General features: G+C 44.3%; 3 protein-coding genes across 3 annotated transcripts in view; 2 read left to right on the forward strand and 1 right to left on the reverse strand.

Annotated features, from left to right (window-relative positions):
- The window catches only part of EPDR1 (ependymin related 1), a 34,557-nt gene extending 33,757 nt beyond the window's left edge, over positions 1-800 (reverse strand). Inside the window, exon 1 of the mRNA XM_082846907.1 lies at positions 288-800. Coding sequence (XP_082703033.1) covers positions 288-592 — 305 coding nt within the window. The 5' untranslated portion in view covers positions 593-800. The remainder of the gene's footprint in view (positions 1-287) is intronic.
- A 4,012-nt stretch (positions 801-4,812) lies between these two features.
- Positions 4,813-13,496, forward strand: SFRP4 (secreted frizzled related protein 4; the record flags this gene model as incomplete). Its single annotated transcript, XM_082847065.1, has 6 exons — positions 4,813-5,257; positions 6,562-6,642; positions 6,742-6,807; positions 8,729-8,927; positions 11,303-11,366; positions 13,311-13,496. The coding sequence occupies 6 exons, from the start codon at positions 4,813-4,815 to the stop codon at positions 13,494-13,496; spliced, it is 1,041 nt and encodes a 346-aa protein (XP_082703191.1).
- A 2,871-nt stretch (positions 13,497-16,367) lies between these two features.
- Positions 16,368-24,072, forward strand: part of PNPLA8 (patatin like domain 8, phospholipase A2) — a 134,468-nt gene continuing 126,763 nt past the window's right edge. The window contains exon 1 of the mRNA XM_082846900.1: positions 16,368-16,722. The gene's annotated coding sequence lies outside the window, so the exon portion shown is untranslated. The remainder of the gene's footprint in view (positions 16,723-24,072) is intronic.

Consider the following 24,072-nt stretch of genomic DNA (forward strand, 5'->3'; position numbering starts at 1 on the left):
AGGCTGACTCAGCAGCCTTTGAGCGTGGGCGAACCTGGGCCTGGAGCGCCCGGCAGGTCATTTCTTCACCGGCCACCGCCCCGCGGGGTCTCACTGAGTGCCCGCTAGCAGGCCGCCCCCGGTGGGCCCAGCCGCCACCCAGCCCCCGACTGTGTTGTCCCCAAGCGATCCTCTCGGCGAAGTTTGTCTTGGAGAGGAGGGAAGCGCCGCGAGCGGCTGGAAACCCCGCGACGTCGCCCTCCCCGGGCCTCGCGACCCCACGCTCCGCGCCCTGGCGCCCCGCGTACCTCTTGCAGGGGATCAGCGCCTTCCTCTCGTCCAGCACCCGCACGCGTTGGTTGAGCCCGTCGTAGGAGAGCAGGGCGCGGCTGTAGCGCCCGGTGCTCTGCCGGTACAGCACCTGACGCCCCTCCCACTGCTGCGGCGCCTGGCACGGGCGCTGAGACCCCGGGGAGTCCCCGGCCCCGGGCCCCGGAGCCGCCGCCGCCGCCCCCAGGCCGCAGAGGCCGCCCAGCGCCCAGACCCAGAGGCCGCCCAGCAGCCAGGCGCCCAGGACCCTGCGGGCCACACGGAGGAGAGCGCGTCCCGGCATCGCCGTCCGCCGCGCCCGCCGCCCCCCGAGGCCCAGCCCGAGCCCGAGGGGGCGCTGAGCAGCCCAAGAGAAGCGCAGCGCGGAGCTCTCTCGCACTGTGCCCGAGTGCGGTCTGGGCCAAGTTGCTGCCGGTCCCGGCGGCGGCCTCTACGGCTCTGGGGATCAGGCCTGGGATCCGGGCCCTGGGCCCTGGGGAAGCTCCGGTGAATCGTGCGGGAGCTATTTGTGCCCGGGCCGCTGCCCGCTGCAGCTTCTGTTTTCACTTGCTCTCTGCTGCCAACAGGAAATGCAGTGGCAGCGGTACCACTAGCATCCTGAAGGGCATCCGTGTTTTAAAGGGGGGCGGGGGGGGAGCGATGAGAAGGGAAATGTTTCTCTGCTAACTTGAGTATTCAACGGGTAACCAACTCTGGGGGACGAGCTCGAGGTCAAGGTCGGGAAAGCAGGGCCTCAGCACTTGCTGTGCCGCAGGTACCCTGTCCCTTTATCAAAATTGCCACCTGCTAACTCCAAATTAAAAATGGAAAAAAGGGTTCCTTCCTGAAGAAATGACACGAGTCATTTATCATGGCCGTTTGGCAGCCCCCCACTCCCCGTATAGAGCCTGGCGGACTAGAAAATAGGCCCTTGCTCTTGGGCTGAGGACTCAAGGACATTGCCTGGAGGCCACATTTGTGGTGAGACTGCTCCCCTCACTCATCACTTGACAATACCACAAGCCTAGAGGTTTATGTGTCTGGGAGTTTAGGATCATCAAGAAGAAAGTTAATTGGGTTTATGTTGGTGTAATGTTAGGATCTAGAGTATGGAATCAAGAAGAAAGAAAACAACTGTTTAAAAACCAAAAACAAAGCCTTGCTTTCCAAGTTTATAGAGTCTTTTCACTAGATCTGCCTTTCAGGGATGAAGAAGCATGAGGCAGGTGAAAGTGGGAGAGAGCGTTCCTGTATGAGAGTCAGCGCGGCGACGAGAGAAAATGAGTGTGATATTTGGGTTCAAGTATGAAGCAGAAGATAGTCCGGAGCCAGATCACTCAAGGCCTTGAAAACCATTTTAAGGCTTAGTTATTAATACTGGGGCTGTTGGAGCCATCCATAAATGTAAAGCTAGGGAGAGCATCATCAGGGATATGCCTGAGGAAGCTCCCCCAGGTCAGTGTGGAGGATGGCAGGGCAAGGCAGAGGGCAGGGAGAAGGAGGAAGACACTGTTGCAATCCAGACGAGAGCTGCTGTCTGAGCTAAGGCCATGGTTGTAGAAGTGCAGAGGGTGGAAGAGCTGGGAACAAGAGAGAAGGATTTAGACTCGGAGGAAGAGGTTTCTGGTTTGGACCCCTGGGAGTTCAGCCTGGAGTGAGAGAAGATAAATTCAGTTTAGGGTTGGCTGATTTTGAGATGACTGTGGGATATACAGGTGGAAGTTCCCAGGGGACAGTTGGATAAACAATTCCAGAGACCAGCAGGCCTAGAGGTCTGGATTTGGAAGGCACTGACATCTAGGTGGTCCCCGAAGCCAGAGAGGAGAGTAGCACAGTGGTTTTCCACCCAGGGCAACTTTGTCCCCCAGGGGGCAGTTGACAATATCTAGAGACCTTATTGATTATCACAGTGGGGTAGGGGGTAAGCTGCCCCTGGCATCTAGTGGGAGGAGACCAGAGATACTACTGCACAATGTGCAGGACAGCCCCCAGTACCACCACCACTCACCCAGTAAAGAATTATCCAGCCCCACTGTCAGCAGTGCCGAGGTTGAGCCAACCTGGAGCAGCAGGGAGTGTAGAGAGTGAGAAGAAGGCTGAGGATGGAGCCCTAGAGAACTCCAGACATTGAAAGGATGGGCAGAGAAACAGTCCCTGGAGGAGACTGAAAAGGAGCTACCAGAGAGAAGCCACTGACCAGGGGAACTTCCCCAGTTACGTGAGCTTTTGGCAAATCAATGTCAAGTATGAGGTAATGGATTGAGTGCTAAAGCCGGGCAAGAAGATGGAGACTGGTTGACAGACTCTCCGGATGAATCCCTCAACACTGCCACCCTCTCCTAGAAACGCTAAGGCCAGACTACCAACAGACCATTTAATGGGATAAGCAAAGAGATTTATGGAGAAGGGTTCTTAACTTCTCCTCTCCCTTTCGTAAAGGACATGCCATCTGCGAACATGAGGGAAGCACCTGAAATGTCGCGATTTGGTACTTGCATAACTAAACTAATGCAGCAGGTTCAAACTGGCTGCAGAAGTTTGAGTCCTCCCCAGGTTTGCCCTCCTCAACTAACTCCAGGAAAAGGACAGGGAGTCCAGCTCTCTCAAAACTGTATCTTCTTCCCTGGTAGGAACTTGGGCTGAAAATCTTTTTCACTAAGCCAGTCATTTATACCTACTGGAGTTTACTGCTGAAAATGGCCTGAGATCTCCTCTGGGCTATCCCCATCGCTTGATATTTCACTAGCCTGAGTTGGCATTTTTGAAGCTTGAGATCTGTTCTACAGAAAACTGGAATACCTCTCTAGATTGGCCTGCCTGTATTTGGTCACCCCGGCCTTCCCACAAAATAGAATTGGACTCCTTGGGTGAATCCTGAAATGTATTTGTCTCATTTACCCTTTCAGCCTACCGTGTTTGATTCACGTTCCTGGGGGAAAAAAATAAGATCATGCATTTAAAGCACTTAGCACTACCCCGAGCCCATTGTACATGCTCAGTAAATGTCAGTTGTGCTTTTCCTTTCCTGGGCTATTTTAATCCTCAGTCCTGATCAGGGTCAAAACTAAACTAACTTTGTGGATCTAAGCTTTAGAGACAAAAAAATCTGTCTGCCTCAAGTTCAGATTTCCAGTTAAATCATGTTTTTAAAGATTAACATTCAGATAACATGTTTTCATATTCTAATGCCCTAAGAAAATATCATATACCAGAAATCTTACTGCCTGAAGATTGATGTACACTTGGAACAATAAAGCCTCCCTTTTCTGTGGATAGCTGAGCCAGCAGTGGATTCTACTACCTCTTTCTAATAAAAATAAAAGAGAAAACAAAACATACATCATTGTTCTCCATGGTACACAGCTTCTTACTTCATTTAAATAACAGTTTCCAAGCAAATCAAAAATCAAGATGTTAGACTGCTGGGTTGGAAATCACTTGGCATGAAGGAGGGGAAAAAAATCTTTTTCAAATTGTGGTATCCAAAGTCTTCTATGTTTTCTGCTTTCATTCACGTTGGAAAGAAGAATAGGGAGTCAGGAGAAGGAAAAGGGGATGTTGGTGGATGGAAGACGTTCTCAAACTGGAAGATGCTGTTACACCTTCAGGCAGTTCTGTTCCTGGAGCAGGTACAGATCAGAGGCCATTCTGGAAAAACTTGAGCCCAAAGTAACGTCTACTAGCCACAATAGTAACAACAAAAACAAATTCCATACAACTCGCGGCTGGGAGGGGGGCGTCCTTCCCTTTGCAGCCGCACTCTCCCCGTCCCGCACAATAGTCTCACCGCTCAGCGCTTCTCATGCCCCCTACTGGAGAAGGCAAGTATGTTTCCGAGTTAAAGAGCAGCAGAAGTTCCCATTTCCCTCCAACTCTACAGTTGGGGAACCCATAAGGCAGAGGGCGCAAAGTTCAGCTTTGACTGGAAAGGCGGTCCCTCCCTCTCTTGAAATCCTCTCTTGCACCTTCTTGGATCCGGTGTCCAAAACGACTGCCAGAGGCTCTTTTTCTTGGTCTGGAGAAAAAGGACTGGCCAGACTAAAAAGGACGGACTTTGGGGGAATGCAGGATTCCAGCCCTGGGCTGCGGCCCGGAGGAGATGATGTCACCACTTCTGCAAGAGAGGGCCGAGGGTGGGGCGGCCGAGGGGGAGCCCGCGCCGCGCCTGCAGCTGCCAAGGGAGCGTTCCCGAGCCCACGTCAGGGGAGGTGGCGGGATAAATAGGTCCCGCAATGGCCGGGACTGGCTGCGCTCGGAGCTGCCGGGCCGGGGGCTGGAGCTACCAGGGCGGGTTCACGCCCCGGAGGCTGAGGGCTGGTGCTACTCGTGCTGTGCGCGTCGGACGGCGTATACTCCCAGCCGACCCCCGCGGCCCAGCGTTGCTGCCCACGGGAGTTTGGGACGAGCACATCCCCTGTGCCCTAAAGGACTTCCTCCTTCGGGAAGGGAGAGAGAAAGCCTAGGGGGACGGGGAGAGAAGGGCCCGTTCTGCCTGTCGGGGTGGAGGCGCGGGAGAGCAGTGCCATGCTCCTCTCCATCCTGACCGCGCTCTGCCTGTGGCTGCGCCTGGCGCTGGGCGTGCGCGGCGCGCCGTGCGAGGCGGTGCGCATCCCCATGTGCCGGCACATGCCCTGGAACATCACGCGGATGCCCAACCACCTGCACCACAGCACGCAGGAGAACGCCATCCTGGCCATCGAGCAGTACGAGGAGCTGGTGGACGTGAACTGCAGCGCCGTGCTGCGCTTCTTCCTCTGCGCCATGTACGCGCCCATCTGCACCCTGGAGTTCCTGCACGACCCCATCAAGCCGTGCAAGTCGGTGTGCCAGCGCGCGCGTGACGACTGCGAGCCCCTCATGAAGATGTACAACCACAGCTGGCCCGAGAGCCTGGCCTGCGACGAGCTGCCTGTCTACGACCGGGGCGTGTGCATCTCGCCCGAGGCCATCGTCACTGACCTCCCGGAGGGTGAGGCCCGGGGAAGGACCGAGGGGGGAGACGAGGCACCCTGGGCTGTCGCTGCCACGTGAGAACCCGACGGCCACACCTACAGCTGCCAACGGGTGGTCGAGCAGCCCCCCATTCTACTTAGGAGAGCTGGAGGAGGTGGGAAGGGCTGTGACTTGATTTCGGGAAAAGTCTGCTTTCTCTACTGGAGTTTTGGGAGCTAAGGAGCACCATGTCCCATAAGGAGGGGCGGGCAATTTTGCTTAGATAGGGGACCATTGGGGACATTTTCCTTTATAGTAATAAAATAAGATAGTAGCAGTAGCAAACAAGCGTATAGGGTTTAAGGTGGATCTGAGCCAGCTTTAAGTACTTCACGTGTTATCATTTAATTATTAAAATATTCCCACCAGGATTCTTCATTTAATGTTAGCTCTTGAAAGCTCTTCTGAAAAAACAGTACTAGTTCTCACTCCCCACCAGGAGTGCAGTTTGTAAATTTAGTTGCCCTGGAAAACTGTGACATCTGTTTCATAGTCTTTGACCCAGGGCCAACCTCTGTGGCATCTTAGTCAACTCGAGCTCAACCACCACTTCCTTCTTTTCTCTTTGGTCTTTTTTCCTGCTTTTCTAGGAAGAAGGAGCAGGTTTAAATCCACTTCTTGAAATAAAACCTAAGTATATTTTTGCCTCCTTTCATGCCTAACCCAGGTTGCTGCACCTTTAAAGAAACTATGGTGTTGCTTTAGTGTAGTCTCTGAAGTTACACCTCAGAGCATTGCCCAAAACGTGGAGGAGAAGAAGTAAAATGAAGAGGAAAAATCGAAACTCCTCTCTAATTCAGAGTTTTAGAAAAAACATATTCATTGCTTAAATTATAGAAATGATACAGGGCTATGCTTGTTTGGGGTACCTATGGACTGTTTCTGCAAAATGTGAGGTGGGGATTTGGAAATATTTGGGTTATTCTGATTAGTGTAAACTGTCAACTTGAAAAATCAACATTTTAAAATAGGTTTGGGGCGGAAGGATGTAATTTATCCAGGTTGACTGTAGGTATCAGCCAGTTTAAATGGACGTGCCTTCACATCAATTTGTTCTGGATAAGCAGTCCCAGACAAAAGTCTTCTTTCCTAAGCCCAGAGAGTCTATATGAAAGAAGTAGTTGACAATCACATACAATTTTTACCATTTAGGATGTGTGTGTGTGTGTGTGTGTGTGTGTGCACTGCTGTGTTGTCAGTGTCTCCAGATGATTCCTTATTCCAGCTGGGTGAACATACCAAATCACTGACCACACCCATGTGGCCCTGTGTGTGTTTCAGACGTTAAGTGGATAGACATCACTCCAGACATGATGGTACAGGAAAGGCCTCTTGACATTGACTGTAAACGCCTAAGCCCTGGTGAGTTCTTTGTCCTCAAGGCTCCCTCTCTTTCTTCCCCCCAGAGTGATTTCTGAATCTTTTTTTTTCAATTTTTGGTCTCTCTTTTGTCTTCTTTAGACCGGTGCAAGTGCAAAAAGGTGAAGCCGACCCTGGCGACGTACCTGAGCAAAAACTACAGTTACGGTAAATCATCTGCTGAAACCATTGGGTTGGGGACTTGGCACATGACAAAGCCAGGTCTGCTAGTCATGAAGTGACGAAGAGGGATTTTTCTAGTTAATCATGTGGGCTCTAGGTGGCACAATAACAACTGTAAAAACGTCTTGCTTTTCTGGGTAAAGCACCCAGGTGAGAACGGTGGTGTGAATTAGTGTGATTCCTCATCCTACACGTCCTGGTGAGAAGTGCTGTCTGTCGGGAGAGCACCTCACTTTTCTCAGGATTTCACTGCTGCAGGAAGGATGGGTGACGATCCACGGATTTGACCTGAGGCCCAGAGACCCAGGAATTAAGATCTGCACATGTATCTTTTTACCTATAAACAGCTACAAATATTAAACACCTTAAAGAAATTGTGGGAATATGTTAATCACAAGACCCTGTGGCTGTAAGTATCGGCATAGCTTAAATGCCCTCTTCTCTTATTAGAAAGACTCAGACAGCACTTTCTTCAGAGAATAAGTCAATCATGCTACTTTGAATGTTTTCAGCAAATTTAATTCTGCTATCATCATTTGAAAGTAAATTTAATTAAAAATGTGTTCCTTTAAAATATCTTTTTGGGCTATTTTCTGGGGTTTTTTTTTTTTTTGCATTTCTTAAATTATTTCTACTGAAATAACAGAAACTGGGGGAAACTGTTCATTTTATTTGCTAACTCAGCTTTCCATATTTCAAACTGAAATTTTATATCATAAGAACCTTTATATTATACAACCCACATAAAAGCAGGAAGACCATGGCACTATAAAAGTCTGAAAAAATAACCTCTTATTTAGGTTGTCGGATTTTCGAATCACACATAGCCGAAGTGCATAATTCAACCAAAAAAAAAGTACACTATCTTTTCTAGTGGCTTTTTGTTGTTGTTATTTTAAACCTGTTCTATGTAGATACCATCGTAATCTGATCCACAAAGTCCCTCATCTGACGCTATCCAGCCTTAGTTACTTAGTTGTCCAGTCTGAGTTTCACTGTCATGCTGTTCTCTGGGGAATCATTGCTTCAAAACCACTTTGATAATGAAACTATTTTCTATTTACATTCTTTAGCTCCTTCATAAACCAGCTTCCTAGGATGGAATCCGAGACAGAGCCACCCTCGGCTGATTACAACTCCACTGCAGGCAGTAATAGCAAGGGACCAAAAGAGTCAGAATTGAAAGCAGGATCAGAGACAGTGATATTACCAGCCATCTGTAATAACAGTTCTACCTCTACCCACCATGGACCCTGCTTGGGCAGTTTGGGAAATTAAAGGATTGAGAACAGTAGTCTTCAGAGACTCCTTCCGGTACAAAAATGTTATGACTGTAATCACTTCCTCTGGAGCAGAGCGAGTTCAAGCAGCAGATGGGTGATTGAACCATACAAACTTTCAGGTGGCTTCTGAATCTGAGAATATATGATTCTCACTTCAAATCATTACGTGACAGAGTAGAAGCAAGTATTGTTTCTATAAAATTTTATTGACATTCTATGTAACTAAATTTCCTGATATGTTTCTGGCCCCCAAAAAACCCCTAATCGTAGAATTATAGAAATTTAGGGCTGAGAAGGATCCATGGGATTCTCTATTCAAACCCTATCTGTGGTCCATTGTGGAGCAGTCACTGACACAAAGACAGATCCCAGACTAAGCCTGCTTGTGAATTTACTTTTCCGTCTTGCAGCATGATTCAGAACTTTTAAGACATTGTTGACAATATGCGAGGCCTTACATTTAGCACATGATTGTGTGGGCTTTTTTGCCTGCATTCGGGCAGCTTGGACATGACCATAATTACAGGAGTGATTCTTTAAGAGAGACTCAGGAGTTGGCAGGAATAAACCTTCCATATTTTTCTGCAAAGCTTCAATAACACATATCGATTTTTCAATTGCAGTCATTCATGCCAAAATAAAAGCTGTGCAGAGGAGTGGCTGTAATGAAGTAACTACAGTGGTGGATGTGAAAGAGATCTTCAAGTCCTCATCACCCATCCCTCGAACACAAGTCCCACTCATTACGAATTCATCCTGCCAGTGTCCTCACATCCTGCCCCACCAAGATGTTCTCATCATGTGTTATGAGTGGCGCTCACGGTAGGCACAGACGGGCAGAAAAAAATTACACACTGCCTAGGAAAAACATAAAATTCCACTTAATCGTGGTTTAAAAAGGAAGAAAAAAAAACGGCTCTAGCTTTTTGAAAAATCACTTTGAATAGAGGCCTTGGTTAGGATATCGTATCTCCTAAATATCGATTAATTCTTCATAGAATTAAGGAAAAATGGAAATATATTTGAGTGGACTCTTTAAAAATCAATTTCAGAATTCATTACCTGATTTCAAAAACTTATAGACAAATATATTACTTTGAGTAAAACCAATTCTTTTCAAAGCAATCTTAGTGTGGCAAATACTGAATTTTCTTAAGGTCTCTTTAATAACTTACAAATCAAAGGAAAATGGCCATTTGAGACTACACTTCCACACATTTTCTTTACACTGAATTTACAACATTTGTTGGTTGGAGTGTTACATACACACACACGTACACACACGTGCACACTCACACACATCTATTATACGCGTATCTCTAGCTGAAGGTGTCTCCCCACACATCTTTCCTTAGCATCTTTTTATTTATCCTTATAATATAACAAGTCCTTAAAATATAAAAACCAAACACTTCAGTGCAGGTTCCAGATTGAGTCCCATAACTTGCTGCAATCTATTTCTCCAGCAGAACTACTAATCTTTATAGAAAAAGTCTTCCCTCTGATTCTCTGCCATTAATAATGCTCACCTGTTTCTTCTGGATACAGCTCAAGATTCTATTTCTGAAAAAAACAAAAACAAAAAAAACACCTTTTGAAACTGACTTCACTTGAATGCTTTCTTGTTCTGGAGTCTATCAGTACTTAGTACCCTCTTCAAAATTCCTTGCGTTCTTGGTTTTAAAGCTGTTTTGCTGCTTATATCTTGTCTTTCTAAAGACATTGAGTGAATGAATGTTGAATGAATATTTCTGGGCTGGTCTCTTGTATGGCTTTTGCATCCGCTCCAGTACTAGAAGCAGTTCTGGGGATGTGCCGGGTCGCTGCACAGGTGAATGGATTATACATGAGTTAAATAAAGCCTTCGTGTCATTTTCCCATTAATTTATAGACAGTGTAATTCTGATCAAAATCCTAGTAAAAATTTTATGGATGATTGAGATTTATGTCTTCACAAATAATGCTAATGATCATTTGGAAGAATAAACTGGTAAGGGCATGTAAAGGAGGTTCTGAAAATAAGAGGGATGAGAGGAAATGTGCCTTATGTGACAAGAAGACTAGTATAAAGCTAGTTCAAACCATGCGGAGCAACAGTAGATGTGTAGATAAATAAAGCAGAGGAAAAAGTCTTGCAACAGATTATAATTCATACAAGAACTTGTATCATGAAGGAAATATGGCAAATCAATAGAAATGAAACTATTATTTACTAAATGTTGCAAATAGCTTTACTTGGAAAAATAGTATGCATTTTCACTTTGTACTCTAAAATAAATTTCAAATGGGTTAAAGAGGTAACTAGTTTAAAAACCTAATCAAAAAGGATAAAGGTCGGTAAATAAATGTATGCTATCTGAAAAGCAAAGTGGTTTGTAAACATAAAAGTAATGTAAGAAATTACGAGGGAAAATGTCAAGCACATATTTGATGACACTATTGTGTACATAAAAATCAAAAATAAAAAGAGAAAGACAAAAAGTACTTGCAACAGGTATGACAAAAGAATAGTAATCTTACTCTATAAAAAGTTCATATAAATGCATATTTAAAACATTAAGACTACAATATAGAAATACATGTACATCTGTAAATCTATACAAAGTTGCAGAAGTAAAAGTAGTAAATAAACATTAAAATATTTATCTCCTAATTCTGCAGCCGAAATAAAAACAAGATTCCATTTTTACCTAGTCTTAGTGTTGGTCAATTAAATGAAAGTTCAGCCATTTTGAAAATAATTTAGCACTGTGCATTGAAAACCTTAAGAAAAAAATACATACTCTGACCCAGATTTCTACATTCGGAAATCTATCTTAAGGATATAACTAGCCAGTGCACACTAGCGATATTCAATGCAATGCTAATAATAATAGCTAAGCAAAAGAGGAGGTTCGACAGTGGAGAAATAGTTAAATATATTATGGCTATCCATAGTTATAATTTATATGGTTATGAAAGTTATATTTTTTGAATTATTCAATTATATCAGAAAATGCATACAATGCTAAAAGGAAATATACAGTGTGATCTAAAAATATATATAGGTACAAGGAAGAATGAAATGAAATATCAATAAAATATAAATGGGGAATTGTGGGGTTAACAGTGAAGAATTTTGTTTTTTACAATTTTTTGTATTTTTGAACTTCTTTCATAATAAGTATTGCTTATTAAGATAAATTACTTTTTTTCAGGATGATGCTTCTTGAAAATTGTTTAGTTGAAAAATGGAGAGATCAACTTAGTAAAAGATCCATAGTAAGTATAATTAGCAATACTAGGAATATGGATTTGAATGCATGTAAAGAAATTCTATAGAATTTGGGCATTCTTTCATCTCCAGGCTATCATAGGATCCGACAATAGCAGCAGTATTTGTCTTTTGAATAGGTAGTGAAGAGAATAATTTTTCTCACTTGGAGTTCCTACCATAAATTTCTCTTTAGCTTCAAAGGTGATTTGGTTGCATTCAATACTGATCTAGTGGTTATTTCCAGATTAAATTCGTTTTTTGGTTGTTTTAGCAAACAGTCAAATACTTGAACAGAATTAATATCCAGTGGGATTAATACAGACATATACATGTAAGGGTGTGAATACCTCGTTTTAAAAATCACCCTATCACTCTATAAAGCAGAATCTTTCCCTGTATTTAAAATAATTTTAAGACTTTTGTCAAAATAAATCATATACACAGAGTAATACTTTTGTGGCCAGACCCATAATTTTAGTAGTAACATCATAGAAATATTGGCAACTCAGAGGAGTCAGAATAATTTTTTGCCCAGACATGTGAAATCATTCCAGAACTAAATAAATCAGGTCATTGGGATGGAATTTTTAAAGCATCCTTTCTCCTGAAAATATATTTAGATATATGCAGGAGAATTTGTGTTTCCACATTCACAAAAGATACTGCTACTGCCTGTGTTCTCTTACTTTGCAGGAATAAAAAGTCCTGGGGAAGGGGAGAGTGTATATTAATACTGATTTTTGGAGAAGGTAGTTTCAACACAGCCTCTCCTACTGAGTGCATTTCTGAATAACAGACCCAAACACTGCTCTTGCATCTGAGCTAAACATTCATGAGCTGCTCAGGAGCACGCTTGGTCTTACTGGACAGAAAATTCTAGCAAGATTGGTTATCTGGTTCCCCAAACTGCAGTAGATTAGATGACTTGATCTAGAAAGCAAGGCTACCATAAAAACCTGACATTGTTGAGAGGAAAGAAAGCTTTCAAGAATCATAGCTGTTTGGGTCATTCACGTTGACAGCAAATACTCCAACTTAAGAATATGAAAATATAATCATGTAATAACAACATACAGTAATGAGTTTATTATTTTAGAACAGACTAGAGTTGTGCCCTAGGAGGGTGGGGACGGTGTTTTTCATTTCACTGTATTTCCCCTGCCTGGCCTATGGTCATGTTCAAATATTTTGCTAATTGAAATATACTCTAACAAAGTAGGGACTTATGTGTTATAATGAAAAGTAATGTCTATTCAAGTGGACTCACATTTTCATTTTTTTTTCTTACACATTTTCATATTTAAAGAGTAAAGCCTTTTCTATCCAGGAGACTTGACTATCTAGAATGACTCATTTCTCATTGGCTCTGGGTAGCTAACACTTGAGTGGATTACTGGTTGTGCGTGGAGCTTCTACCTTCCTTTGGATGTAAGAGAGTTAGGTGAACCCATAAGTGTGATAAGAAACCCTGACTTTCTAGTGTAGCTGGAAAAATTTCTGCTTTTAGCCTTGGTAAAACGTTTTTTAGAAGGCTTTGCTGTATAGGAAAGTTGCATGAGAGGGCCTATGGGAAAAGTTGCATGAGCTAGGGCCTTGGGCTCTGGAGTCAGGCTGGTGAATTTGAATTCCAGCTCTGACATTTGTCGGCTGTGTGACTTTCTGCAAATAATATCACTGTGCTTGTTTCCGGGTCACGACAATGGTGTCCACCTAGAAGGGCTGTTGTTTCAACGAAATGATTGCTTGTCAAGATGTCACCATATACTCAGCACTTTCCAAAGCATCTGGTACAGGATACATGCTCACCATCGTAGGGTAGAGTAGCTATTATAATCTTGGATGTCTTGATGAATATATTACAGTGAAAGTCTGCATTATTTTGGATATTAGTTTAAGAGCATAAAGGGGTGAGATGTACTTGACAGTCATGTGTACACGTTGCCTCCCAGCAGTGGGAAGAGAGGCTGCAGGAACAGCAGAGGACAATCCAGGACAAGAAGCGCACAGCGGGGCGCACCAGCCGCAGTAACGCCCCGAAGCCCAAGGGGAAGCCGCCTGCCCCCAAACCAGCCAGCCCCAAGAAGAACATTAAAGCTAGGAGCGCTCCAAAGAGAACAAACCCAAAACGAGTGTGAGCTAACTGCTTTCCAAAATGGGGACTTCCTCTCCGGGTGAGGCCAGGCATTACCCACGCAGCCCGTAGAAGGCCGTACACCCCTTGCCTTAACAACTGCAGTCCTTTTCATAGACACGTCTTGCAGCATTTTTCTTAATGATATGCTTCAATTTTTCTTTTTAAGTCACTCCAAGCCATAGTGGTAGGTATGCCTTTTGGTATGGAAGGTATATGAAAGCTGGTCGAAAGAGCTTATTGAGTGGAGAATAAACCATGTGCATACTCTGCGGGAGCTCCACGTGGGGAAAGATGCTTTTGTTCTTACAACTTGACCTAATATGTGCATTGTAAAGTAAATGCCAGACTACAAACAAAACACCCAATTTTTTTTAACGATACGTTTTATTTCAGTTGGTTGTTAGGATGTTAGCGATTTTTAAAAATGTGATTGAAAATGTAATGCTTCTAAGGAGGAAATCAAGAGGAATGAATGTCTAAAAGATCTTATGTGTTTACTGTTTGCAGAAGAATTCTTGTGATGAAAGGGGATTTTTGAACAATCTAGAAAAGTAGGATATGGAAAATTGTAATGAGTTTGGTTTTTTGTTTTTACGAAGAAGCCTTTCTGCTCTGTTTTTAGCTAGAAGCTCTAAAAACGAAAACAATAGTATTGTTAAATAAATAAAAGGGAAAGGCAGACAGACAAAGTCTGGATCCTTGTTTTCTAGTTACCATGCCATGGTGGAGATGCTCTGATTTTATATGCACAATGTTTATCAGTTCCCTTTAAGTAGCACCAGAAACTGTTTGTTTCTCCTCTTATGATTTAGGTACCAATCAGTCAACCCCAAGCATCTCACACACGTGGGTGTGGTGCTCATCTCTTCCCAGGACGTCCCAGGTATCTTGATGCCCAGTCTCTCTGCTGATTGCTGGTGCTCCCAAGGGTGCCTTGGGTCTGAGGTGGCAGGGTCGGAGTCCAAAGCGCCTGGTCCCCAGCCTGCTATGGCAGCCTTGCCACACACCAGCTCTGCACTTGGAAAACGCAACTGTAATCACCTGTTCATCCAGCATTCAAGAATGTAGAGGAGCAATCTGAAAGCTTAAGAGTAAAATCTCCTTTAGATGTACCATTGTCCCTGCTTCTCAGAGAAGGGGTAAGTTACAGGTTGCATTCACACATGATTTTTTAATTTCATCTCTGTAGCCATTAGGACACAGAAGTGAGGTGTGTGGGTAAGCCAGGGGAAAATGGAGAAATAGCGTTAATGAGGATGCTGGCAAGGGCACCCATCTCCTCCTGAAAGTGTAACTTCACCTGCATCGCTACCCCAGGGCAGCAGAATTGAAGGAATCCAATAGATCCACCCACACAGGGGTATCAATAAAATACTCCGCTTTGGCCCTTAAGGAAAGCCAGACAGGTGTTTGGCATAGCATCTAAATTAAAGAAACCTAGGAAAGGCCATGAAAAGGCATTGGTACCCTAGCTTACCTCCTTAGCATAGTAGGAATCTGGGGAGGAGGGCGCGGGGAGGCGAGTTACAACTCTCAGTGGAAATGAAGAAAAAACGCTTCTGTAAAACTTTTTTTTTAAGTGCAAAACGACATAATAAGAGTTTGGAGATGACTTTACAAACTTAAACACTGTTTCCTTTGAATATTTAACTGAAATCATATACTGCATATCACACAAAAATGTAATTAGACACATTTATTAGTTTGATTAATTGATAAAGGATCGAGGCCACTGTTTGGATATTTATTATAAAAAAGTTGAAAATGAACAGCAGCCCACACTGAGAGTAATATAACAAGTGTGGAAGTGGCTTTTGTGTGAGAGCCACGAATTTATTTTTCTCCCTTAAAATATTTTCTCCACCTAGATACATATGAGAGGTAAATATAAATATATGGAGAGGAAGGCTGTGGTACTATCTCCGAAATAGGTATTATTCGAGAGTTGGGTTACTTTAATCAGAAAAAAATAACAATTTTGCAATATGTTCATCAACAAATTTCATAATTGAGGACAACTAGAGGCATTTATTTTTAAAAATACTTTGTTGGTCTTTCAATGATACAGTAAATATGTATTTTCTATAAAGCATTCAATAAATACATAAAATAAAAAAATAATGGAATTAAAATCCTACCTAATCCCACTCACCACTCTGCAGAGATAATCACTGTTAGTATTTTGGTATATAATTTTCCAGGTGTTTCCTCTGCATTTATATAAATACTCGCTCTGTACGTCCATTCTTTTCCCGAGTTCTTGTATCATCTTTTTTTTTATTTTTTAACATCTTTATTGGAGTATAATTGCTTTACAATGGTGTGTTAGTTTCTGCTTTACAACAAAATGAATCAGTTATATATATACATATGTTCCCATATCTCTTCCCTCTTGTATCATCTCTACGATTGTTACTCTGAACTCTTTCTCGGGTAGATTGCCTATCTCCACGTCACTTAGTTGTTCTTCTGGGGTTTTATCTTGTTCCTTTGGAACATATTCCTCTCATTTTGTCTAAATTTCTATTTATATTTTTATATATGTGGAAGGTTAGTTACGTTTCTTGACCTTGGAGAAGTGGCCCTCTGTCGGGGACGTCCTATGTGTCCCAGCAAGTACACTCCCCTCTTGTCGCCCAAGGTTCACGGACCAGCTGGTCCCAGGGTAGGTTCCGATCTGCGTTTTCAGACTCGATTCCGCAGGCTGCTGAATCGTGGCTTCTTCGCTTCTGGTGTCTGCCGCCTGCTAGTCTAAGTGGCTTGCGCAGACTTCCTGGTGGGTGGGGCGGTGCCTGCCCACCGGTGGGTCTTGGCCCTCTGGTGGGCAGGGCCATGCCTAGAGGTGGGTGTGGGCTCAGCCTGTCCGCTGATGGGTGGGGCTGCGTTCCCGCCCTGTTGCTTGTTTGGCCTGAGGCGCCCTAGCCCTGGAACCTGCCAGGGCCGGCTCTTGGTGCCCCCATGGTATCCTCCAGGGACTTCCCTGGTAGTCCAGTGATTCAGACTCTGCTCTTCCAACGCAGGGGGTGCGGGTCCTGGTCAGGGAACTAAGATCCCACATGCAGCACGGCAGGGCCAAAAAAAAAAAAAAACCCCAAACCAAAATGGCCGCCTCCAGGAGCGCTCACGCGGAGGACTATTCCCCCAGGACCTGCGCCTCCAGTGCCCTCGCTCCCACAGTGAGCCACAGCCGACCCCCGCCTCCCCCGGAGACCCTCCAGGACCCGCAGGTAGGTCTGGCCCAGGCTTTGCTTTGCCCTGGGTCCCGGTGCACGTGAAACCTTGTGTGCGCCCTCCGCGAGTGGAGGAGTCTCTGTTCCCCCCGGCCCTGCGTGGCTCCTGCACTCAAGCCCCAATGGCCTTCAAAGCCAAATGCTCTGGGGGCGCCTCCTCCCGAGGCCAGACCCCCAGGCTGGGGAGCCTGGCATGGGGCTCAGAGCTCTCACTCCTGTGGGAGAGCTTCTGCGATATAATTGTTCTCCAGTTTGTGGGTCGCCCACCTGGGGGTATGGGATTTGATTATATCGCGAGTGCGCCCCTCCTGCCATCTCGTTGGGTTTCTTCTTTGTGTCTTTGGATGTAGCATATCATTTTTGGTAGGTTCCAATCTTTGCTATCAATGATTGTTCGGCAGTTAGTTGCGATTCGAGTGGCTCGTGAGAGGGGGGCGAGCCCACGGTATTTCGATTCCACCACCCTGTCCTCTTGATGAAGACACCTTCTTCAGAAAACTCCCAGTTCTTTCAAATTCCATCAGTTTGGTTACCAAATACTTTCCCCCTGGCTTCTGCTGGTTGCTAGCAATGCCGGGCATTCCTCGGCTTCAGGCAGGGTAACGCCCATCTGTGCCTCAGCGGTCACGTGGCGCTCGTCCGGGTGTCTGTGTCCAAATTCCCCTCTTCCTGACGGTCACTCCTCTCGCAGTCCACCATCTCCCTCTATGCGTTTATATAATGATAAAAAAAAAAATTAGAAGCCTATTATACATACTGTTTCATAACCGTCAGTCGGCCCTTTATATGAAGTAGCTCTCATGTCAATAAAGCCCAGGCCAGCTTATTTATTATAATGGCCACGAGGTATTCCGTGGTGAGCATTACTCAACAGACCCTCATGTAATTAGGGATTTAGGTTGTTTCTTAACTGAATGTACTGAATAACTGAATAAACAGCTTGGTAGCTAATATCTGTGTACATCCTTAATTAGTTCTGGGGGATAAGTTCATTTAAGTGGCATTGCTGGGCCAAGGAGTATGCCCAGCAAGGAAAGTTCTTGATCCTATTGTCAGTAACCCTCCAGGATGCTTGGCCCATAGGTGTATCAAAGTGCTGATTTTCCAGCTCCTTACTAAAATTATCTTCTCCTTCTCGTAACTTTTATAAATTTTAGCTGGGAACTAGATGTCTCTCTTCATCTATGAGCCCTCTGCTGGCAACATTCTCCACACTCCAGGCAGCTGGGGAATGAATGACGAGTTTATTTTGTCAATAACGTGTGAGGATGGACTTTCGAATGTGGCTCCCAAGGCATGCCAGGGGAGGACAGATTTTTATGACCCAAATAATTTTCCACTGTTATTGGGTTCTCAGGATCAGGAAGAAAAATGAGGCACAAAAGAATACAAGCCATAAATGCTGTGTTGTATTTTGTCTAATGAACATGTGTTGCTTTTATAATTAGAAGATACTACAAACATTATGAAAGAGAGAGAGAGAGAGAGATTGAATGTATCAATAGTATGGATTTAAGCCAGGTAGACACGCAGACGTGAAAACTGTTTTATTGCTTACATGTGTGTTAGTCTGGGTGCTCAGAGAAGCAGGCACCAAAATGGAATTAAATGAAATGTGGACCCTATTAGAGGAAACACCTGTGAGAGAGAGTGAGGCAGGAGGTGAACAGGGCTGGGAGAACCATGACAGAGAGGGAAGAGGGACGGAAAGCTGGGGAGGAAGCCCTCCAGACTGCCTCAACGTCTAAGGAAGGTTTGGCAAGGCTACTGGGGAACGTGGACCCAAGCCAGCCATCAGGGAGTCCCTAGTCTCCAGGGACAGCTCTGCCTTCCTATCCTACAGATCTTAACAATATTTACTATTATACCTAAGAGAGGTCTCTTTCTACTAGAATGTAAGAAAACCTTTTTTGAAAGGCAAGTTTTGAAAGAAACTCTGTGGTGTGTAATTTTGCCTTTACAATTTCAGGCAGTATATGCATAAGTCTAATATATCTAGTAGCAATATTTATATGAGAGTAGTTTTATAACTAGATAATTCTAAAACCTGTAGCTGTAATATCTAGATGAGAACCACTTTGTAATGGCAAGTTTGGATCACATTAGTGATATATTTTAGAGGGAAAAAGAACATACTTGATTAGCAATTAAATTTAGATGAGAGGGAAGACTCAGAACGAGAGTGCTGATCCCAAGTCTCAGAAAGTTGTAATAACATGAATAATAGGATGAGGTCTAAAAGCAAAAGCAAAAAATGGTACTATGAATAAAGTTCCATTATGGTATCAAGGGATATCTAAGACGCTGTTGTTGAATCAAACAGATGGGTGTTTAAAATTTATTAACATTTTTAGTCATCTAATGGCTTCAGATATTTATTGTCATTGAGATATTTCAGCAGCTGAAAATCACGTGAACCATTGCTTAGTAAACTTTCTTCCTTTCTGAAAAGCATTTAAAAAAACTGGCTTTGGAGGTCATCCAAAGTAGCTTCCAAGGGGTGAGCAAGTTCGGACAGTACAGGCAAGCATCAGTAGCAGCAGATTTTTATTTTTTTTGGTTGCATTGGGTCTTCGTTGCTGCGCGCGGGCTTTCTCTAGTTGCGGCGAGCGGAGGCTACTCTTCGTTGCGGTGCGCGGGCTTCTCATTGCGCTGGCTTCTCGTTGCGGAGCACAGGCCCTAGAGTGCGCAGGCTTCAGTAGTTGAAGCTTGCGGGCTCAGTAGTTGTGGTGCACGGGTTTAGTTGCTCCGTGGCATGTGGGATATCCCCGGACCAGGGATCGAACCCGTGTCCCCTGCATTGGCAGGCAGATTCTTAACCACTGCACCACCAGGGAAGTCCCCAATAGCAGCAGATTAACTCCAGTGAAAAGAAAGGGCGCCAAGAGACTCCAGGAAGAGGGCCATAAAATAGAGCATAGCGTATTTTAGGAAATCTGTCCATTTTCTGCAGAGCATCTGCTTACAGGGAACAGGATCCAGGGAGGGGATCCTGGAAAGTATTAGGCTCTAATCCAGAATGCTTCAGGTCTCCTGTCTTGGAAGGGGGCTAGAGGGGCCAAGTAGGGCAATCAGAGAAGCTCTGGCTTCAGGGTCAAGGTGCATGACTGAGCCAGTGCTGAAGGATGGAGACTGTTGTGTATGGTACAGTTCATGAAGAGCAGACTCATCCCCAGCTCTTTCTGGCTGTTGGGATAGTGGTGCTTCCTTCCCGCACAGGCACACCATTGCCTACCTTCTGAGCCAGTCCGTGTATTTGGACCCATATCCCCACCATCATGCGCTTCTCATCATGGTTACAAATCTCAGCGCAGTGCTTCAAGGCACGCCCACCAATTTTGCAGTCCTCAACTGCCTCAGCCACAGTGGGCAAGGATATGTGTGTTCTGCCTAAAGTCCAGCTAAGATTCAAGATCACATCACTGAGCTGGAGCCTTGATACCTTTCTAGTCTTTTCTAACCTTTCTTCCTCTGGGGCAAGAAGATATTCCCAGATACCACCAACCCCGGCTCCCCCAAATGCCTGCCTCATGCTGCCTCAAGACCAACGCTGGCACAAACTAAAGTTTAATTGAATATCTCTTTGGACATTGATTGTTAGTTTTCTGACTACTGAAAGCTAATTCTACAATCTGAAAGAAATAGCTTTTCCCTACGTCTTGCTTTTAAAATCTTCGTACAGCTGCGTACACATAGACAACTGAGTGAATCATGCCATCTGCTGGTTATTAAGAGTTTTTGGCTTTCATGCTTTTGAAGTCCTGGACCACTCCTGAGGCAATGACAGTGTGTCACTTAACACAGTCATATTACGAATGCCCGATACTACCAGGCGTGTCAAGCATCAGATAAGTGTATTCAATTTGAAGGGGTGAGGAAGGTGAAGGTTTTTACTCTATTTATTTCTCTGCATAATCCAAAGAAACCCAATAATTAATTTACCCTAGTTTGAAAAAAAATGTATTCTAAAGGGAAAAAATGAGAACTATACTTATGGATAATTCACATGCAATTAGATTTTGTATAAGTTACCAATACAGATGGGTATTCACAGGTGTGCTTTTCAAAACCGTGCTGGAATACTAGAGTTTGGGAGTGAGTAATATTTTATAAATACCAAATGATCAAGAGGTGATGTCAGCAAGATGGTGGCAGAGTAGGAATCCCTAGACCATCCTTCCCCCCAAACTCACCAGGTCAGCAAATATTCATGGACAGATTCCCTTGTGAGAAATCCAGAAACTAAGTGAAAAGCCCCTGCACTGTAGGTGGCCATGAAAGCAGACCCTCCCACCTCAGGCTTAAGGCACCCTTAGGAGTGCCACACAACCAGAAAGAGACCCCTAACTCCAGGGGAGGGAAGGAGTTCGTTCACGTGTCCGGCGCTCCAGCTTTCCTGAGAGGGATCCCAGAGGATTAACTTCTGTCTTGTCAGCCTTGGAGTTGGATGGACCCACTGCAGCCTAACAACCTGGCGAGAACAGAGATGGCAGCTTAGGATGTCAAACATCAGAGGTCCCTCTTGCGCCCAGTGCAGAGAGAGCAGATGAAAAAGCAGAGGTCTGGAGAGAGGCCCCGCATCCCACATGGGCAGGAGGGCCATATGGGCTCTGGCTCGAACGACCTCTGCAGCCTCCCCATCAGAGGCACAGTGTGAGGACCTGCTTGTCCAGGCAGTTGCCTTGGTGGGGAGGGGTAGGACCTGGCCACACAGGCCTAGAGGGCATGGATGCGCGCGGCCAGGTACCGGGTTGCAAACTGCGCTGCCCACACCATGCAACTCTCAGCACCCAGGGAGCCCAGATCCCCACCCCTGTGTCTGGACTGTGTAGGCAGAGGCAGGGTCACAGGCATGGGTACCTAGGGGCCATAGTGCCCTGCCAAGGTCAGCTCACTCCAAAAGAAAGGAACCTGTTTCCCTGAAGGTTTTAATTCTTATGAAGACCAGTTTATCTTTTTCCTTTGTTGCCTGTGCTTTTGGGGTCATATTTAAGAAACTATTGCCTAATCCAAGGTCTTGCAGATTTTCCCCTGTTTTTTTCTTGTAAGAGTTTTAGCTCTTAAATGTAGGTCTTTAATCCATTCTGAATTATTTTTTTGTATATAGTGTAAGGTCAGTGGTCCAAGTTCATTATTTTAAAGGATAGCTAGTTTTCCCAGTACTATTTACTGAAGAGACTGTTCTCTTCTCACTGAATGACCTTGGCACCTTTGTCAAACACCAACTGACCATGGATGTAAAAGTTTATTTATAGGTTCTCAGTTCTATTCCCTTTGTTTATGTGTCTTTCCTTATGCCACTACCACACTGTTTTGACCAGTGTCACTTTGTAATACGTTTTGAAATCAAGAAGTGAGAGTACTCCAACTTTGTTCTTTTTCAAGATTATTTTAGCTATTCTGAGTCCCTTGAAATTTGATAATGAATTTTAGTATGGGTTTTTCCATTTCTGCAAAAAATACTGTTGGGATTTTTATAGAGATTGCATTGAATCTCTATATTAATTTGGGTAGCATTGTCATCTTAACAGTATTAAGTTTTCCAGTCCATGAACATAGGATATCTTTTTACTTATTAGTGTCTTCTTTAGTTTCATCATTGTTTTATAAGTTTCAGTGTAAAAGTCTTGCACTCGTACATGGATTAAGTTTACTCCTAAGTATTTTACTCTTTTGATGCTGTAGTAAATTGAATTTTTTTTAATTAATTTTTATTGGAGTATGGTCGCTTTACAATGTTATGTTAGTTCCTGCTGTGCAGCAAAATGAATCAACTATACATATACATATATCCCCTCTTTTTTTGGATTTCCTTTCCATTTAGGTCACCATAGTGCATTAAGTAGAGTTCCCCATGCTATACAGCATGTTGTCATTAGTTTTATATATAGTATCAATAGTGTATATGTGTCAATCCCAATCTCCCAATTCCTCCCCCCACCTTCCCCCTTGGTATCCATACATTTGTTCTCTACGTCTGTGTCTGATTTTGAAAATCCTACCCATTTTTCAAGATCTATTTCATCCCTTACCTTCTCCAGCTCCTACCCATCAGACATACACCCATCAATTCAGCCCTGAAATATACACTAATTCAAAATCCCCTGTATTATTCATAATGTTCCCCTCATCACAAAAGGGAGGGATATGTTGACGTTAGATCTACACCATATTTCTAATAGATGCTATAAACAGAATGTAGTTCTACTCACCACCACCCCCCAGTCATTCATCATTGACATGCTTAATAAGGTACTGTCTGATGATAGTTATAATTAGGTATTGTTTCTGTGAGTTTTGTCTCCCCATTATATTTGCATTTCCCTGAAGGTAACAGCCTTCATGATGGTGTATTAACCAAGAACCCACAGTTCAAGCGGACATACGATACATATTTTCCCAACATAAATGTTCAAGGGTTGTGACATCATGCCTTGGTTTATAGTTGAGTCAGACAAATGGAACGAGCTGCACTATACCAGAATTTATTTCATGCATCTGATATTTTGATACAGTCTCCTTATACCTGGAGAAATCATAGCCTAAATGGTAATATCAGGAAACAGCGTGCTTGCTCGTCTGTCCCTGAGGAACCTGCTGGGTGTGGAGGGCTCGCTCCCCTTCACTTTGCTTCCTTATTATGCTCCGGAGGCTGAGTCTCCATTTGACTCATCCAGGTGGGCACTCCACTCCACACGTGAAGAAGCTGTAGAGTCATGTTCATGTCAGCAGCCAGCGTCGTATAGGTGTACATTCGTGAGCCTGCTCTTTGAAAGTAAAGAAGGAAAGCAGGTTTGATGGGAAAAATCATCTGTCTTACACTCTGTCTCCCACATTGCCCAGGATAGAAGAGTTTTTAAGTTTTCCATCAACAACTGAGCAGACTCAATCCACATACGTATTATGTTGCTACTTCTCCCCAGTAAGCACCTCTTTGTCAAGGAATAGAAATGATTGCCTTTTACTCTACACTTGCTAATATTCTATTCTATTCCCTTATCATAGAGCACCCAGCGGTAGTTAATAGACTCCAAGTTTCCAGATACTTAGAGAATAGAGTTGAGGCTGCTGAATGAGACTTTGGCCATTCAGAGTGAAGAAGTGGAGGGAGATCAAGGAGAGAGACTGATGAGCCTGAGTCATGGCAGATGGCACGGACAGCTCAAGACCAAGGCTTGCAAACCCACGGGTGTCTCTCTTGCCCCACTGTCTCCCAGGTCCCTGGCATCTACAAGGCTTGGCTTTGAGGCTCCCAGGCTGCTGTGGAACCGCAGAGTGTGTCTGGCAGGTGAGGTTTAATAGAGGGACATGGGAAAAGGTCTGGTCTTTCCACAACAGCCTTGTCTT

Source organism: Leucopleurus acutus, assembly GCF_964270905.1.
Source record: "Leucopleurus acutus genome assembly, chromosome: 9".
NCBI classification, from domain to species: domain Eukaryota; kingdom Metazoa; phylum Chordata; class Mammalia; order Artiodactyla; family Delphinidae; genus Leucopleurus; species Leucopleurus acutus.